This window comes from Ictalurus punctatus, chromosome 1 (genome assembly GCF_001660625.3).
Source record: "Ictalurus punctatus breed USDA103 chromosome 1, Coco_2.0, whole genome shotgun sequence".
NCBI lineage: Eukaryota > Metazoa > Chordata > Actinopteri > Siluriformes > Ictaluridae > Ictalurus > Ictalurus punctatus.
The window spans coordinates 3,680,502-3,700,236 of NC_030416.2; the positions used below are offsets into that span (position 1 = coordinate 3,680,502).

At 42.7% G+C, this 19,735-nt stretch overlaps 2 protein-coding genes and 1 long non-coding RNA gene across 7 annotated transcripts in view; 2 read left to right on the top strand and 1 right to left on the bottom strand.

Annotated features, from left to right (window-relative positions):
• Positions 1–818: 818 nt before the first annotated feature.
• Positions 819–7,217, top strand: decr2 (2,4-dienoyl CoA reductase 2, peroxisomal). Of its 4 annotated transcripts, none has more exons than XM_017466406.3 (10): positions 819–884; positions 1,169–1,265; positions 2,496–2,564; positions 2,735–2,786; positions 2,883–3,018; positions 3,271–3,395; positions 4,376–4,469; positions 4,839–4,943; positions 5,172–5,360; positions 6,551–7,217. In XM_017466406.3, exons 2-10 carry the CDS (start codon positions 1,186–1,188, stop codon positions 6,583–6,585), a joined length of 885 nt encoding a protein of 294 aa, XP_017321895.1. In that variant the 5' UTR covers positions 819–884; positions 1,169–1,185; the 3' UTR covers positions 6,586–7,217. The 4 variants fall into 4 exon arrangements, with proteins under 4 accessions (XP_017321895.1, XP_017321912.1, XP_017321904.1 ...); XM_017466423.3 differs by having other exon boundaries at positions 829–988; positions 5,172–5,427; XM_017466415.3 differs by having other exon boundaries at positions 829–988; positions 5,172–5,411.
• LOC128630237 (uncharacterized) lies at positions 6,728–10,712 on the bottom strand. The gene is made up of 2 exons (XR_008394612.1): positions 10,574–10,712; positions 6,728–8,831 (listed from the first exon to the last, which is right to left on the bottom strand). It is a non-coding gene; the product is annotated as an uncharacterized LOC128630237 (long non-coding RNA).
• rab11fip3 (RAB11 family interacting protein 3 (class II)) overlaps positions 9,975–19,735 on the top strand; it is a 29,704-nt gene continuing 19,943 nt past the window's right edge. For both annotated transcript variants that reach the window (XM_017466431.3, XM_017466441.3), the window contains exon 1: positions 9,975–13,237. In XM_017466431.3, coding sequence (XP_017321920.2) covers positions 10,619–13,237 — 2,619 coding nt within the window. In that variant the 5' untranslated portion in view covers positions 9,975–10,618. The remainder of the gene's footprint in view (positions 13,238–19,735) is intronic.

The window sequence follows — 19,735 nt, forward strand, 5'->3', positions numbered from 1 at the left end:
CCATGCCCCAATGCGCGGAGGCCACGATGCACAACGTTAACCCAAATAAACCGTCAAACCCAACAATTTACTAGGACTGACATACAGCACACAGTGTTCGGCGCCCCCTTTTTATACCTAGGTTGGACGAACCAGCTGAGACGAGGTGCACGCATTGGTCTCGATCTCCTGACTTTGACACGCTGCAGTGTGAGTGCAGAAACCTGTAGTTACCGTACACACAGGGATTCATAACAGCATCGTTAAATGTGTAAATATAAAGAACCCATGTGCCATCTTTCTTTTCCCTTATTTTTAAATACTATTTTGTTTTCTTTAAATAAGAACGTCACCTAGCATTCTGTGGATTGTCCATCTTAGGATTTTGGCTCTTAAAATAGTCAATAGCTGAAAAATCCCTACTGAAAAAAAAACAAGACAATAGAAACCATTAAAGAACTTTGAATGGAAAGTTTTAATGGAAACTATAATATTCCTTGTGGGTTCCACTGGTTATGTATTGGGTTCTATTGGTGGCGTGTTTGTTAGCATCTCGATTTTATTTCAGAGCAATGCTTTGACGACAGTTGATAGTTTTATTTTGTGGTTCAGTTTGGATTAGAGTGGAAGGATTTGATAGGTTTATAGGTTAAGTCTTTATTTTGAAGTTAACGTTTTTATTTTGAACCTATTGTGAGGTAAACTATTTTGCTTTTGAAGGAACCCTAGTTCATCTAAGAAATATCGATATTTCCTATTATGTTTGTTTTAATCCATGTTCCGCTAGCTAGTTAGCTAGCTAACTACAAATCGCCACAGAAATGGTACAGACGATATGTCCCATAATGCACCGCATTTACAACGCGTCACCGGTACAAGGTCCGGTGTAAACTCGGCTGTGTTGGGTGTGTGTGTTTTTTTTGTTTTGTTTTAAAATGAGCATTAGTTTGATAATATAACTTGTTTTCGGGTGCACAACTGCGTTTTTGTTGTTGTTTTTCAGGATCAGGTAAATCTGGCGTGTGATTCTGAACTGAACTTTCATCTTATCGACACCGCTGCTTTCTCCATGCAGTCGTTCTGTTCTGCTAATCACTTACTAAATACACACATTTAATATGTCTTACTCTCAGGGGGAAAACAAACCCACACGGAATTTATTCATGTTGATGTTTTTTTTATTGTGTAGTTTAGCGGATTAAGAGAATGGCGGAGGCTCCGGAGGACGTGCACACGGATGAGTGTCTCAGCACATACACACACATCTACAGCCAGGACCTGCTCAAGTAAACACACCGGTCCCTTAGTCCTGTAGTCCTTTATTCCTCATTCCCTTTCTTATTATCTTCACTACTCCTTAGCACTCTTCCCTCACTTCTCATTCATCTTTCCTCATTCCTAATTCCTTCTTCATCTTTCCTTACAACATATCCCTTATTCCCTCATTTATTATCCTCACCACTTAATCCTTATCCCTTATTTCTTAGTCCTTCCTCATTATTCCTTACTTATTTATTGCTTATCCATCCTTCCTCATTAATTATTCCTTATCCTTTATTTCTCTTCCCTCACTTCACACTCCTTATCCCTTATCCAGTATTCCTTATTCGACATTCCTCATTATTTAGCTCAGATATTCTATACCTTATTCCATATCCATTGTTCCTCATTCCCAGTTCCGGATCCCCTATTTCTTAGTCCTTACTCATTTTTCTTCATTCCTTATCCTTTATCCCTTCTTCCTTATTCATCATTCCTTATCTCATATTCCTCTTCCCTCACTTCTTGCTTGTCTTTCCGTATTCCTTATTTCGCGCTCCGTATCCCTTTTTTTCCCCTTATTACTGACTCCTTATCCATCCATCCATCTTCTACCGCTTACTCCTTCTTCAGGGTTGCGGGGGAACCTAGAGCCAATCCCAGGGAGCATCGGGCACAAGGCGGGGTACACCCTGGACAGGGTGCCAGTCCATCGCAGGACTCCTTATCCCTTTTCCATTTTCTATTTCCTTTGTCATTCTTACTGTTTATTCTTTGTACCGTATTCCTTATTACTCACTCCTTGTACTTTACTTCATATTCCTTATCCCTATTCCTTTCTCCTCATTCCTCACCTCTTATTATCCCATATTCCTTATCTCTTATTTCTCTTCCATCACTGCTTGTACATCTTTCCTCACTCCTTATTCCTGATTCCTTAATCCTTACTCATTCTTCAATATGAATTATTCTTTATTCCTCATGCCTTATCCCTTATTATCCCTTATTTCTTTTCCATCACTCCTTGTACATCTTTCCTCATTCGTTATTTCTTTCTCCTTATGCTGTATTCTTTTTTCCTCGCTCCTTATTCCTTATTTCTTAGTACTTACTCGTTAGTCCTTATTTCTCCTTCCTTTCTCATTCCTTATCCCTTATTCCTGATTTCATTCTAGCCAGGTCAGGTGATTACACAGAGTGAAATGCTGCCTAGATTTGATCTCCCTATAAATAATTGAATCTGTTTTGCTATCTAGGGATCAAGTGGCCTTCATAACGGGCGGCGGCTCCGGCATCGGCTTCCGTATCACCGAGGTTCTAATGAGGTACGCCGGTTTTGGTTATTACTCTGTTTCTCAGGTGAACAAACCCATAATGTCTCAGGTTGTACTTGAACCTCAGCGGTGCGTCACCTTCTGTCCCACCTCCACTGCAGTCTTTCCTAAGGAAAATAGAACAAATATAATTAATTAACATATAAGGCAATATCTTTCAGGCATGGCTGTGACACGGTCATCGCCAGCAGGAACCTGGAGAAGCTCACCGAGGTATATTCTTCCTGTTCCAGAATCTCCGACATTTCAAATAAGAAGCTCCATTTGAGCTTATTAAGCTCTGCGTTTTCAATTGGTGTGTTTTTCTAGGCGGCTAAGAAGCTGACCAGCGCCACGGGACGACACTGCCTGCCCCTGCAGATGGACGTGCGTCAGCCGGACACCATCTCTACCGCTGTGGACGAGATGCTGAAAGAGTTTGGACGTGTCGATATTCTTATCAACAGTACGTTGGGTCCTTCTATATGCGTTTATAGTATGTACTAACATTAGCGTTAGTGTGCAAGGGTTAGCAAGCTGTTATATGTATTTGTGTCCATTCACAGTATGTAGAAATGTTCCGGAAGCGTTCGTGTGCATTACAAAAAAAAAAAAAAAAAAAAAAAAAATCTATTGTTCCACATCATAGTAGTAGATTCCTCTCTGTCCATCTTTTGAAAAGCTTAGTTTGTATGTGATTGTCGCCGTATCTGTGCAGACGCGGCAGGGAACTTCCTGTGTCCTGCCGCCGCTCTGTCCTTCAACGCCTTCAAAACGGTTTTGGAGATTGACACCATGGGAACGTTTAACACCAGCAAAGTCGTCTATGAAAAATGGTTCAAGGTAAAAAAAAAAAAAACAACAACAACAAACAAACATCGGACCAAAATCTACTCGTCAAAAACATCATCACTAATATGTCATCATGTCATAAACATTATTAAGACCGCGTATACCACAGAGATGCGGTATACAAATTACTCAGAAGGTGTTGATTAATTTCCTATAACAGCAGCTCTGACAGTAGTTCCGGCTGGAGTTCAAATCACAGGCTCAAATTAACACACTCATCTGAATACGTCATTTAAACGTAACAATAAATCAGTCCCTCCAGGATTTTGTAACGAAAGCAAAGAAAATCTTGCGATTTATATATTTAGATTCGGGCCGAGACGCACCGTATGACATCATCGCGACACGTGTGTTCAGCCAAACCCCTCTTCGGTTCACTTGCGTTGAACACGAATATAGCGAAAAGGTCTCGTTTACAACAAACATCACTGCGAAAGTCTGTGCGAAATAGTTTCGCGTGATTGCGATTTCGCCAATTTAAGTAGTTTTCCGCAAAAAAAAACCCCACAAAAAAAACTCGCAAATTTTGAAGAAAAAAAACGCAGCAAAATCAAGTATTTTTGGCTGCAACAATCACAAAATAAAAATAAAAACAGCGAAATACTGTAGGGACTGATGAATGCACCATTGTTATTAAACGAAGAAAAATACGTCCTTGTAGATAAATGTTGATGTTTTCTATAAGGAGAGGTTTATTTGGACTTTTATGGAAGGAGCCTCCAGTGTCGGCGCTTTTTTTAACAGGCTGCGAGTTGACTTGTTTTGCTAGATATTCCACAACAAATTTATTTTTTAAATAAAGTATTGATACCTTAATAATTGTAATTGCTGGCAAATGCTGTGGTATAAGAGGAATAAAACACTTCCTGATGTGCTGTTATTGGAAAATAATCGGCTTCCGGATGGTAACGATAACTTTCTTTGTTTTGTTTTGTATAATGTAACCGCGGGATACTGTATGTCTGTGTTAGGATCACGGCGGCTCCATCGTGAACATCTCGGCCACGCTCGGATACAAAGGTCAAGCGCTCCAGGTGCATGCTGGGTCGGCAAAGGCTGCCAACGGTGAGTATGTCTCGCTCTCGGTTCACGTTAGCAAGCGACGAGTTACTTGTGACACTTAAAGTTTGTAGCAGTTGCTACTGTTGGTATTTGTGGGTATGGCCTGCTCAGGCTTTTGTTTTTTAGTCACCATAGGATCGGGATCCCCCCCACAATGTCCTAGCTTCCAGCAAATGTGTATGTATATAGAGTTGCAAAAGTAATATGCATACCCTTTGGACAAAAATGGAGGGGATGCAAACTTTTGCACTGAACTGAATAATAAGTACATGAAGTTGTATGACTGTTTACATTCACTGGTTTACTGTGTGTGTGTGTGTGTGTGTGTGTGTGTGTGTGTGTGTGTGTGTGTGTGTGTGTGTGTGTGTGTAGATGCCATGACAAGACACTTGGCGGTGGAATGGGGTCCCAGTGGCGTCAGGGTGAACACTGTGGCACCAGGTCCAATCTCTGGCACCGAGGGTTACCGCAGACTCGGTACAAATTTGTGTGTGTGTGTGTGTGTGTGTGTGTGAGAGAGAGAGAGAGAGAGAGAGAGAGAGAGAGAGAGTCTGTTCTTTGTGTTGACATGACGGGACTGGGGAACCCCTCACTTCCTGGGTTAAGGAGACATTCACTGATCATCAGGCAGCAGAAAAGGATGATTTTCTCTATGTTTTTCTCTCTCTCTCTCTCTCTCTCTCTCTCTCTCTCTCTCTCGTTCAGGTGGCTCTCATGCGGAGAGTGCGGGAATTTTCCGGACCATTCCTCTGCAGAGGGCGGGAAACAAAACGGAAATGGCGCACACTGTTCTTTTCCTGGCGAGCCGTGCGGCATCGTATGTCACCGGTGCCACGGTAGTTGCGGATGGAGGGGCGTGGCTTACCTCAGCCAATGATGTGGAGCGCTTGCTTGGTATACACTCGTCTCGCTCTGCTAAACTTTGAGAGGCAGCACTGCACACAGGTGTGTGTGTGTGTGTGTGTAAGTGTATGTTTTGGAAAGGTAAAAATAAGTCCCATATGTAAAGGAAATAAATATACATACACATATTTAAAATGATTTAAAGCCGAGTGTGTGTATATATCAGCCATGAACAGGACTCTAAGGATACAGTGGGCATCCTGGTCTTTTTCACCTGTCCAGGTTCGCTGAGCCTGAGCTCACTGCAGCCTCAGATTGTCTGCATTTATTTTAACCTTTATGGAAGGAGTCTCCACTGTCAGCACTTTGCAACAGGTGGAACGTTTTCCGACATGGGGAAAGTCTTCAGGGTTTTGCTGGTTGTTTGGAATAGAACATATGTCACTGTTCATAGACATTTCTGGCACATGGTGATCATAGTGCATTATGGGTAATACATGAAGTCCTTTAGCCAGTGTGAAAATTGCAGTGGGCAAGAAAATGTTACAGTAGAGCCTTAACATTGTTGCATCTGAGTTAAAAACACAGAGAAATGAACTATAGAAGATTTGAAATGCCAGTTTTTCTCTTAAAATCCACGATGCATGATGATCGTGTGTGGCTTTGTAGCGTTTAATTAAGCGTTTAATGAATTAGACTAATTAATTTCATTGACTGATTACATGCTTGGTGTGGTGCTGCTCTTCTCTTTGCTCTTCACTGCCAACAATACACACACTTTACTAACCCCACACACACATTTCAGAGTGACTGTATTAAATTTCATTGTTCAGATCTTGAAAAATCAGGCATGTACACACAAATTGTTGTTAATTTTTTTATAAACTGTCAGTCAACTATGTTTTGAAGTTACTTACTGCATAATTTACATTTTGATTCATTTAAGTTAATTAGAGCTTCTTCTAATGTTTTAATTGACAATAAAATGGGCAAAATTTTGGAACGAACACAGAGGCCACGCCTCCTGACAGGTACAGAGGCCATGCCTCCTTTATTGAGTCTGATGGTACAGAGGCCTCGCCACCTTCTTTACTGGGACTCACAGACACGGAAGCCACGCCTTCTTCTTTAATGGGACTTACAGTCACAGAAGCCACGCCTCCTTTATTAGTGCTCAGTCATTTTATTTCACTTTTTTTTTCTCTTTAATTGCTGTCATTTTTCTGATTTTGCTTTTTCAGATCTTTGGTCACAAGAGAAAAGGAAAGACAAATAAACCTGATCTGGGAGGAGTGAAGACATCATCACAGATTCTGATCATTAAAATACATTTCATAATGAGACACTGCACATGCCCAGTTGTTTATCAATACGTACTGCATGGTATGTATGATGCTGGTCTGTGAAAAAATCCTGTACCTAATGTGCCTTCTGGAGATATATATTCAGTATGCAAGATAATTATTGTTAATGACTGGAGATGTGAAATAGGCGTTCCTTGGTTCCTGAAGGGTTCTTTGTTTAAGGGTACCTTTCTAATGGGGATTTGAAAGGGGAAAACTCTACAAAAACCTTTAAGATTTCCCATAGAACAGGGGGTTCTCAAACTTTCTTATAGTCAAGAACCCCTGCCAGTGCAAAAAAAAAAACAACAAAAAACTGGAGCCAGAGATTAAATTATTTTTCTCTATTTTTAATAAAATTGAATTGTTAGATTCCAGGTAATGGTAGGTCGTGTTACACCACAGTAACAAAATTAGAAAACTGAGGACCCCTTGACTCCGTTTCACAAACCTTTTTGATGATCGAAGATTGTAACATGTTTAGAAAACATTAATGTAAATATAATTTCTCTATTCTAGCTCTACACACATGGTTTCTGTAATAAAACCTATATAATTCTTGCTACTTCATGATGTCTTGTTTGTCTGTATCATCTTAGTGTAGCCACTAGAGGGCGGAAAGTGTCTGTTTACAAGTTAGTGAATTAGTAATGAAAAAAAACAAAACAAAAAAGGTGAGTTTAATTGTTGTGCTTGTGTTACCCTATACAACCATCATCCCATGATCTGATCTGGTCTCTACAAAACAAGTCCAGCAAACTGCGCCCTCTGCATCTTTTCGACAGAAGATTTGGGATCAAAGGTAACGTTGCTGCCATGCCAACAGCTCAGGTCAAGTGATTTTACACAATTGGAAAGATGTGTCAACAGTGTGGGTGATTGGAATATTGCAATATCAAAACTGTGAAGCAGTGGTTGGTGAAAGGAAAGTTCATCTGAGCACTGACATTCATCCATTCGTTAATCTTCAGTGGGCGCGTTATCCTGATCAGGATCTTGGTGTAAAGTGGGAATACACCCTGGATGGGGATACGGTTCATCGCAAGGCATCAGTGGACACACTCATTCACACCTAGGGCCAATTCTAGAGTCTCCATTCCACCTGATGTAATGTTTTTGGGAGGAAACCGAAGAACCCAGGGGAAACTCCACACCGAAAGGAACGCAAGCTCGGGATCAAACTGTACACCCTGGAGGTGTGAGCTTGCACTGCTATATATCCATGGTATACCACCATGCTGCATTGTACCGTTATCTTTTGTACCTTTTAATACGTACCTTTTGATTTTTTTAATTTTTATTTATTTATTTATTATTTTTTTTACCAAAGACTAAAAAATTTTATTTTCCGCCTGCTTTGGGGGTGCCTGTGTTTTGTTTAGCATCGAATTTATTTGTGACGTCACACTACAGTAGTTAATGGTTAAGGGTTTTATCTCAGTACCAGTCTTACAGTAGAGAGGTGTGAGTTGTTTGCCCAGCAGCGGGCTCCCACTCCTCCCCCTTTTCCCATGGCTCCGCTCACCAGCAGGTAAACGCACAGTCAGGATACTCTACGTACAGAAACCCAACAGCGTTCCCTGACTCATCTTATAACAGACTTGCGGCGCTAGAATAATCGTTTCGTTTACACCAATTGAAAATGTCTGCTGAGTAGACTCTTGGACGGCGGTGTACTGTGAGGAAAGGGTTAAAGAGAAGAAGATGATGAAAGAGAAGAAGACGTACAGCACTTACAGTGACATTCTTCTCATATCCCAGCTTGTTAGGAAGCTGGGGTCAGAGTGCATGATGCAGCATGCCTGGAGCAGATAGGGTTAAGTGCCTTGCTCAAGAGCCCAACAGTGCCAGCTTGAACCTCAGACATCCTCTAAATATAATTAGACTGTACTTAGTGTTTAGATTAAAGCTTTTCGAGATAAATGATAACGGGGTACGCTGGAGGTTTCCATCCTCACCTTTGGTTTTTTCCAGGAGTCTCCACTGGATGTGTGTACACTTGCCCTTTTTCCTTTTTGAACTGATCTACCCTTTTAAAAGACGTAAGATGCGGGTTCACACCCAAACAGCTCAGGTGTAAGGTGTAGGCACCAGTGATTAAGTGCACACCTGATGAAGTGCACTCATGTAGGTAGTAGGGAGTGATTTGGGATTCAGCCCGTGGTCTGGTTCACTATCCCTAAAGGACAAAGGAAGGATGGGTATTTCAGAAATATGATCATCCTCGACATTGTTTTCGTTCAGTTCAACATTCCTGGCATTTTGAGGCGATAAAGAAACACAGAGATGTTGATTAGAAAACGATGCTCGGCGCCATGCGGTTGGTACCGGCTGACTGCGGCGGCCGCTTCTGCGCATGCGCGAGTGTCGCCTTCGCCTGTGCCGTGTTATTGCTGCTGATGCGAGTTGGTGGAAAACGACAGGACTATTTTTTCCTCTGCGGATATGGGACGTACCTAGACTTTTTAATTTTATTTTTAAGTCTTTGTCTGGAAATATTGTGGAATATCTGACGGAAAAGACGGTTTTTAACGTCCGAATGAAGCAAAAACGGGATTTATTTTTTATTTTTTATTTATTTTTGTTCGACATTTTAAACCCAAGCTAAACGGAGCTAAGTATCTAACTAACAGCAGCAGCAGCACAGGTGGATTATTCCGCGCGCGCGCCTCCTCGCGCATCTGGCCTCGAGCAAAATAAAACATCTACCGCCTCATTATTATCGTCGAAAAAACAAACAAACGGCTTATATTTTCATCTAGTGGCACGACAATAAATTCTCCGAGGGTCCGTGTGTCCATTTCTTTTCCTTTTTTTCCTCGCCCCCTTTTCAGTTAGGGACGAAGGGATGCTGTTAGCTAGCCTCCTCAGCTAGCTAACTAACCGGCTAGCCTCAACAGCGTTAGCACTTTAAATCTCGCCAGTTTACAGATTTGTGGCGTACACAAAGCTGCCCACAAGCGTATAAATCCGTCTAATGTTTCATATTAATCTGTAATATGACTCGTTACAGCGTAGACATCGAAGGAGAAGGGATTTTAGGCCAACTCATAGAAGCTAGAAGCTATTCTGAGTGGGAATGAGCTGTGCTGTAATGTAATGTAATGTAATGGTGGCTCGACACCCATGAGGCAGACCTAAATAGTATGAAAATTCATATTATTTAGGTCTTAACATGCCATTCAAGCCTGTTCACATCATTTTTTATGTCATCCTTTTTTTTCTTTTATTTCTTCTCCTAGGTGGTCTTAGACAACTGTGAGAACAAGCAGCTGTAGGATTTGCAGGATCTTTGTGGTTGTAACAGTTATGTAATTCATTATTTCCAGTTAAACGTGAGCAGACATTAAATATAGGTAAATATCGACTACACTTTATGTAGTCTGGACCACTGGAACGTTCATTTATGTTCTTACGCGGTCTTGCATTTCTTTTTTTTAGTCACTCACTAAAAACTATACATAACCCCCAGATCGGGTAAACCCTAAAAATATCTTCATAAAATCCAGTTCTTTCATTTTAAAATTCTACATCATGTTATAACATAACAAGGTACAACGTTTCTGTTTATTCCAAAACCAGGTAGGTGTGTGTAAAACCTATTTTATATAATTTTCAGACCACGTCATAGATCAGGGTACTTTAATAAAGCTAGAATAAATTAAAAAAAAGATTAGGTGTAGATTGCGTGCAAACACGAGAAACGTTGCTCAAAAAACAAAATGGTGATACCGCTGTAAAGCAAACACGGTCCCCTATCTTGACATTAGACCGAGGCAGTTAATTATTCATTCTTGAATACACACCTGCGCATGGATCTCAGCAACGTTGCTGTTGTTGGCACTTTGGCTAAAAGTGGACGCGGATTAACTTGAAATTCCGAAGGTTATTACTGTGTGGACGTTTAATAAAAGGAGATACCTCCTGGAGTGTTTCGACGTCACAAGAGAAGAACGGCGCTCCTAAATGGAGCAGGTTCTCTCCAGCCCGCGAGGTCATTCCGACTGGGAATCTGACCAGAATTCTCTCGGGTTTCTTCTTTTGGACAACGATGACGATGTCGCTGCCGACGGCGGCCATGAAAATCCAGAGAGACGTCATAGGGGAGAGCCTGGTATCGTCTCCCTAAGCTTTGACGAGATATTTCAGGACAGCTCTTTGAATCTCGATGAGTTTTTCCGGGCTTCTCGGTATTCCGGATTAGATCAGGCATGTCCGTGGGAGCGCGGTTCGGACTGTGTCAGTCCGTCATGGGATATACAGCCGTCTCTGCCACAGAAACCGGCTCGAGAGGACTGCCGTGAAGCGCCACACGGTGCGGTCACGGCGGATCTCATCAGCTTTAATTCCAACGCACCCAGTCCCACGCACACTTGCACATCTATGCAGGCTGTGGACATTTCGCAACCCACTGGAACGGTCGACACAGATTGTCCTTTAGATGGCCTCATTGGCCAGCTTCCTCTGGATCCCGTCATGGACCAGACACTCTCACAAACCTTGCCTGCTCAGAGGACTAGTGTAACTGAAGAGACTCCAGACTCGCACTGGACAAAAGATTTGACCTCCTCACAAACTACGCCTGAGGACGTGACGGACATCTTGTGCGCGAATTTGCTGGATCTTGCTGCGGAAAGCTCAAGTAGGACTGCATCCTATAGTTTTGAGAATTCAAATGAGGCTTTGATAACTTCGCCCTTCATCTACGATTTGTCTTCCTCACTCCAAACTTTGGTTTCGTGTTCTGATGCCTTGGATGAAGTCTCACCAATGTTGTTTTTGGAGTCACCTGTTCAGCCATGTGATGGCAGCCTTGCTATTTTCCAGACAGTGGGGACTACAGTTACAGGATTGTCTTCAGAACAGGAGCGCGAGGTACCTGCGATTAGTAACACGATACGTGGTGATGCATCCGAGGTCCAGTCACCTGCAGGTCCATTAGCATCTAGCAAACCATTTGTACAAGAAAGAACATTAGCTGGATCAGATTCAGAGGCCAAACCTGAGACACCCAATGAGTCAGTAGCGACTGGTGGTCCACCTGAAACCAGCCGTCTGGGCCTAAGCGATGAAGATGCGTGTGAGGACGAAGAGATTGTAGAAATGGAAGAGGTAGCGGAGAGAGACATCCCACCTCACGACCCTCTGGTACAGGAACTTCAATCTGATTTCACTCAAGCAGTTCTGTTGTTCTCACCTACATTCGTACCTGAGCAAACAGCTCCAGTGCAGTCCACATCAACTTCTCCGGTCTCTCTTTGTCCTCAGACTGACGTCTCACCAGAGTACAGTAACGATGAGCTTCGCGTGAATACACAAGGCGCTGCATTTGAAAAATCACCTGACTTGAATGAAAACTCAAACCTTTCGGTAATATCTGACTCACATTTTGATGATGTCCATAACGCAAAACTACTTGCCTCTGAGAAAGAGATTATTATTCATACCATTCCTGCCTTGAAGAAAGAACCGCCTCCCGTTTCTCCTTTACTTCGTCTTACCCTTGAGGCAAATGCAGAGACCGACGCGATCTCGCATGACTCTGAATCTGAAACACACACCTCATCGGAAATAGAAAGTAAACGTAATCCTTCAGAGAGCCTTAAATCACCTGAGGGCACAGGTGAAGAACAGACAATCAACATGCCCAACATGGACACATCAGACACGCTTGCTGCTTTGGATACGCACTTCCATTTGCACGTTCAGGAGGTGGAGTCTGTTCACACATCAGTGAATGGTACAACTCAACACTGCCAGGATCCGAATGGCTGTACAGCTGAGATTAACCAGCAACCAAACACACAGGATGAGTCGGAGAGCTTCGGCTTTAGTGCCCATAACTGTACACCTGAAAAATTTGTAACGCCAAAGGACATTCACGCAACATCTGATGATCTTCAGGACACGCACAGATTGACTGAGTCATCTGACGGCAGTGTGAATACACACACACCAGACTTTACACCTGTCTCCAAGGAAAACACATTTTTATGTGCACTGTTACCTGCCCAAGGAAGCATAAAAGCTGAAGAAGGCATTGACCGTGAACCGGTTGATGTAACCTACACTCCTGAGAGTGTTCCTGGCCCTTTAGACTCCACCCTCCTCTCAGGTGCAGATAGTCCACTCAGCCAAGTGGGCGTGGCCATAGGGCAGGAAAGGGGAGCGGCTACATCAAGACTATGTCAGTCAGCTGATGTGAAGTTAGACGGGGAAACTGATCTACCTGAATATCTTAGACAAGCAGACCTGTCTCAGGTAGCAGAGCCGAAACTAAACTCGCTCAGAGATGAGTCTCCCAGCGGAGTTTGTCCGCTAGAAGAAACATGCCCGCTTCTGATGGAGGACAGCGTTGTCGTTCCTGACGGTCCAGACAATGCCGAAATGGCTCTGGAGTTGTGTGTGAGCTCGGATATGATCCAGGATGGGTGTTCAGGTGCCGGCGCGCTTCCAGCAGCCAATCCTCAGGATGACGAACACTCGGCACTGCGGGCGGTTTTCCAAGCTCTTGACCAGGACGGGGACGGATTCGTCCGCATCGAGGAGTTTATGGAGTTCGCCACGGCGTACGGAGTGGAACAGGTGATGTCAGTCGTCTTGTTTATTTATAAATGTTTACACGTGAGCTTTGGCGATTTTTTTATTGTATTTTATTTTTTTTACCAGTATTATTGTCTACCACAGTATGCTTTGTACTGTTTGGTTTAATCGGTGTCTGTGTATTTACATAAGCTGAAAGGGCTTGCAAGTTAACAGATTAGGAAAGAAGGCTGCAAAGGTAAATGTGTGGTTGTCTTAAACAAACACAGAGTGAAGAGGTTAGAACAAAATGTTGCTCACACCCACATGTACTATCTGATGTTTTAAGATTTATGCTAATGTCACACAGGGAGAGTACTGTTTTGGTTAACTGATTTTCCAGCCCTCTTCACGGGTGATTTCCATACAGAGAGGTTCGTGGGGGGGGGTTTCTCCGGTCACAATATACCCAAGTGAAACTTGAGCTCAGCGATACCCAAGAAGATCTAATGTATTATTCACACCCTTAAAGAATCAAATTGTGGGTTCTTTCCCTGGTTCTCTCTCTCTCTCTCACTCAGACACACACACACACACACACACACACACACACACAAGTTGAAGTGTATTTAGTTTCACTGTTCCTTGACCTCATTTGTTAATTGTTACTTATACACCATGATAATTAGTTGCTTGGATTATTATGGTTTGTTAGCCTTGAGCATCTCAGTGCTGCTTTGCTTCCTTTCCCCAGGAGCCCTTTGGTGCTTGTTAGATGGATATAGTAATCACGACGAGTGCTGTCTTGGATTACATAACTGTATGTGTACATCTGGACATTTTTATCATTTAAAACATTTTCCCATGCATGCTTTAAGCAAAATGAACAGACCGACACAAAAACTGCAGCTGTTCCTGGAGAATCAGTTCTTTCCATGGCGGGTATATCGGTGTCATCTGGTGAATAGTATTACAGGATCGTTTTCCGTAAAACGGATTCGAGGGGCCCCGACTTCAGACTTTCAGTCCTTTTGATTGGGTTAGGTGTTATCTTTAAAATCCAAATGCTACCCTTACATCCTTCCTTCCTTTCTAGGAAGTGTCCAGGTTGAAACATTAGCCTCTGTAATACTGGTATCTAGACAGGTTTATCGAAGGTGTTTCGATAAATTGTACAACAAAGTGTTTTTTTTGTTTTTGTTTTTTTTTTTGGTTGCAAATGTTTCATTTCACACAGTGCAGCCTTGGCTCATGAATTATTTGTCAAACAGCCCATGAGCTCAAACTAGGGGTAATAGAGCAAGAAAAGCCGTGTTCTCTTGTTTGCCGTAAAACGGATGAGCACTGCTGTGTGTGTACGTGTCCTGTCGCAGAATGTGGTGAACTCCAACACGACGTTAATAGTGTGATTAAGGTGTGTACATGTCTGTAACGCACGTCGATATTGCGACTTAAAGAGCAGTACTCCACACATCTTAATTCCATTTGTGTTTACTTCGAGTATGACTTTAGTCTGATTATGGTCATCAATAATCACTGTCTACATGGTAGTTTCTTAATCAGAGTATCGTCTTGATCGGGTTAATATCGGATTATTGTTGTCCATGTAAACGTACTGATAGTTGTTGTGCTTCACTTTGGAAGTCCAATAAATTGCCGTCCACGGGTGGACGAATCATGAATCTAGTAAAGCATTGCCATGCTGGAACAGCTTTGAGCCCCTGAAGGGATTTTGTAACGCTACAGCATACAAAGACGTCCTATACAGTTGTCTGCGTCCAACTTTGTGGCAACATTTCAGAGAAGAACCAAATGTGGGAGTGATGGTCAGATGTCCACATACGTCGAATGCTGTCTTTGACTTGCTGTGTAAGGACAGAAGACCACATCTCACAGCCGAAACCTTGGCCAACAACTTGCTGACTTTTTGACAAAGGCGCAAAGACAGTGATCGTAGTGTTTGTTCGTTTCGAACCACTTTTTAAGCCTTGTCAATTAGGTTTCTGGCAAAACCAGAACACGAGACTGGGCAGCACACTGATTTTACCTGCCTAGCTAATAAATATATCATCCCGTTGGTGCATGTTTAAGTTTTTATGGCTAGTTTTTGTTAACATGGCACAATTTCTCTCCCCCACCAACCTGAAAACCACAGATACCACACTGACGATTCAGCTCAATGACCATGTTAATCATCAAACCCTTCACGAGCTCATCAGCTGCTGCTTTGTTTTGTTTTACTGCTTTGCGTTTACTGCATCTAAACTGCTGTTTCCTCAGAACTGCATGTTTGTGTATGTTCTCCTGGTTATATTTAACCGGAGCGTGTCCACCCCCTTCTCTATGTGCTGTCCAGCGTTTGTGTTTTGTGGATTGGTGAGAGGATTTGGTACAGGAAGTCGGGCTGTTTTGTCAACTGAAAAATGCTGAGGTGAACAGAGAAGAGATTAGATTGGCAGGACGAGCATGGCCCAGAGTGAATGGAGAGCTTGAGCGAGGTTTGGAAGCGTTGTCCTTCATTGTTTTTTTGGTTTTCAGCGTAACCTCAGTTTGGCCTCCGGAGCCGTCTTGTTTCGTAGGGTTTACCAAAATAGCAGGGCTAAATAACAGGTCCATCTAAAGCTCAAGAACACATTAAGTAACTTCAGACGTCGATGTGAAAGCGGCGGCTCAGTGGTTATGACTTTGAACTGCAGAGCAGAAGCCGAGTTCAAGTCTCAGGGTCACCAAGCTGCCAGATTGGGGTCCTTGAGGAGGAACCTTAACTACTCAGTCGTGTCCTGCCTAAATTATAAGTCACGGTCATCCACAAAATATAACTACATTTTTAGTTCCAATACAACAAAAACCTTCTAGTACTAAAATGCCTGACATTCTTCTTCAAAGTACGCTGCTAGAGATTTCAGCTTAAATAGGCCTAGTATCAAACGAAGAAACCAATCAAATGTTCTTCACTCAATCACATATCAGTTAGACATGATTTATTGCTTCTTTAGCTGCAAGACTAGAGAGGATTATAGCTACCAGTTCAAGTTTAACACTGTTAGTTATTAATGTTGATTAATTTCATATTGTCAAAGGACAAACTTGAAGCCGACACCCACCAATTGCTTCAACATCAGGCTCAGGTTGGAGGCGTGGCTTAAAGAAAGTTTGATGACGAAGAAATGTAAATTATATGGAAAGGTAAATTAGAAGCAGTGTACTTCGACTTTTTCTAGCTATATTCTAGCCTCATAGTGCCATCGAGGCAAACCTCAGAAACCAAACATGTTTTGGCTGACAACTAGAATGTTGCAGTGATTTTCAGATGAAGGTTTGGATCCCAGGGGACTTGGGGCATGAGGCGGGGGACACCCTGGACGGGGTGCCAACCCATCACAGGGCACAATCGCACACACATTCACACACGATGGAGAATTTGGAAATACAGCCCCCACTGCATGTCTTTAGACTGGAGGAGGAAACCGGAGTACCCAGAGGAAACCCCCAAAGCACGTGGAGAACACACGAACTCCGCACACACAGGGCGGAGACGGGAGCCGAACCCCCAACCGTTCTTAAACGTTTCAGGTTCAGAATTTACCCTATCAAGTTATTCGAACGTGACGATAATTTATGTGGAATATTGTGCTACCTCACACACACATTGTGCTTATGTGTGCAAAAGGATGTCTCCGATGACGTGTTTTGTTTTTGTTTTTTTTGTTTTTTTTACGTGTGTCGCATTCGCTGATGCTGTTGTCCTGCACTATTGCGGTTGTAAAGAGCGTATGACTGCAGGCTGATCGGTTATAACATTAACACTCCTGGACACATTAACAGTAACACGTTAAACAGTGTGAGCTCTCTCTTCTGTTCTGCACTGAACGCCCTTCAGCTGCAGCGGATCTCTCGTTGATCGCTAGAAACGTTGTGAGGCAGTTTCGTGTGTGAGCGAATGTGACCGACATTCTACCAAGTCTGGAAATTTTCTCTTATAACTATAACAGTCTTATAAGTGAGTTTGCTTAGTAGTCGAAAAGTATTTGTTTTTATATCTTAATTTCAACAAGTTTGCTTAAATAGGAGGATGTGCTGGATCCCAAAAAAAAAAAAAGGAAATTGCTTCCTGTGAATGACTTCCTGGCAGGTTAATCCTGTAAACGTGAAATGCTAGTAAAAAAAAAAAAAAAAAAAAGGATGGTGCTGCGGTTGTGGCTCCTTCATATGGACAGTAATGCCTCCTGGAGAAAGAGACTCTTCAGGGTCTTCTTCCCTTCTCCGAATACAGCCACGCCCCGAAGCCCGGTTTAGGGCTCTGATCGGACAGTAATTGGACAGTAGTGATTTCATATCAGTGTGACACGACCGCAGGCAATAATGAAAGTGAATCGTGGAATCATGTTTACTTCTGACACAGCCAGAGGTGAAGCGTTTCATTCAGACGAGACAAAAGCGTTGCTTTTCTGTGTTTAACATTTTCATTCATCGCTAATGAAAAGTGGTACATTTTGCGCATTGTATTTCACATCATCTCAAGATCCTCGCAACGTTTCTGCTTCCTTGATGTAGTTGTTGCGCGTTGTTGCAAAACAAAGTGACTAAGCAGCTAGGTTTAGATCTTCACCGAACCACCACCGTCCTTTCAGATTCGCGTTGAACCGGGAACCGTCCGATTTTTGTTCCAGAAATGACCACCGCTTTAACCTGGGACATGAGCTTATATGGCCAAAAAGTATCTGGACACTTGGCTAGTGGGTCTTCCCCAAACTGTTGTCACAAAATTGGAGGAAAAAAACCCCAAATTGCACAAACCAAGCTCCGTGATGACAGGGCTTACCAAGGTTGGAGTGTAAGAACTCAGGTGGCCTGCACAGAGCCCTGACCTCAACCCCAGTGAACACCTTAATGAAATGGAACGCCGATTTTACGCCAGGCCTCCTTACTGGATATCAATACCCAATCTCAGTGATGCTCTTATGGCTGAATTGGCAGAAATTCCCATAGCCACGCTCCAAAATCTGCCAAAAAGCCTTCCCAGAAGAGTGGGGTTGGGAAATGCCCATGGTTTTTTTAATGGGATGTTCAATACTGAAGTGTCCACGTACCTTTTGGCAATATCGCATACTTCCTCCAATAACTGCTAATGCTATATCACAGACGCCCACGATTGGCTAGCATCGCTCTGATGAACAGCGTCGAGAGTAACGTCATCCTTCACACTCTGACAGCGTGGCCAGTTTTGTTCTCTTGGACTCCCAGACAGAGATGGCTGCGACATAGTTGGGATTCGGGAACCCGCTTTTCTCTTGCACCATTCTGGCAGAACCGGGAGATATTACTTGTGTTGATTTATCCGCTACATTTTGTTCGACGCGTACGCCACGTTCTCGGGGTCTGCTGGTAAATTTGCTTATAAATGATGCGTCCTACACTCTTTCATTCATGGCACAAATAATCATCAGTTCTTTCATTTCTCAACCTCAACAATATCCAGGCATTTGTTGTTGTTTTTTGTTTTGTTTTTAGTCTAACAGGTGAATGAGTATAAACAGACGGTTTTTGCACCATCACTTAAACAGTAAAACGCTAATCAGTCAGTTTCCTCTCATTTCCATTTGTTCCATATGCAAATCCCGACCAGGAAGTCACTTCAACAGGAAGTACAGGATGGAAAGTGTGAGATTGCAAACGCTGCTGTTTGACGGACGAGTTTTTAACAAATTCCTGACAAATTAAAACAACATGTAGTTTATGACACCGCGAATAATTAGCTGATTGTTTTTTTGGGTATTGTTTAGGATGTCGAGAAATCCATACAGAAACGCATTCTGTACGTTCCAGCATTTAGGACGTTTCTTGTTCCATTACTCACACACACGGCTAAGAATCGATTAAATGGAACACTCTCGCCGTTTCATTGTCTTGTTCTTTCTGTAGCTGCGGTCTGTGCTGTTAAATCTCTCCGACCGACTAACAGGAAACCCATACACAGAGTCCCCCCGACTCATCACACCAGCTTGCACTCTTTCCTCTCGCTTCTTAAATGTCACACCTAAGAAATGTCTTTTCGGGTTTCTGCATCTCACTTTGCATGACCAGGAGGAAGAGAGCATGGAAACCGAGTCGTTTGTGTGTGCGCGTATAAGTGTGTGAAAGGGGGTCCTCGCTTTATATCGTAGGAATATTTGACAGTTTTTGGTTTTGTGCCAAGAGGTCCCCACAAGAAAAGCTGCTTTTTATTTATTTATTTTTTATTCAAAAAGTACGAGCCAAAACTTTTCCTTTTGTTTGCTGAAGTTAAGGTTAGATTTAGCCTGAGTCACGTTTAGGTGTAGCATGAATTCGCTGCATTAATAAGGTCCTCACAAGGATGATATGACAGGTACGTGTGTGAGAATAGAGTTGTGAAATATTGAAACTTCGATACAGGTCATGCGAAGTAATGTCGGTAGAGTAGGAGCTGATTAAACGATTTCAGCCAGAGGTACGCGAACGAGAACAGTCACCATGAATAGTATCGGACATTGTTTGGAAAACGTTTCAACGAGTCATTTGGGAGAGAAAAGAACCAACTGA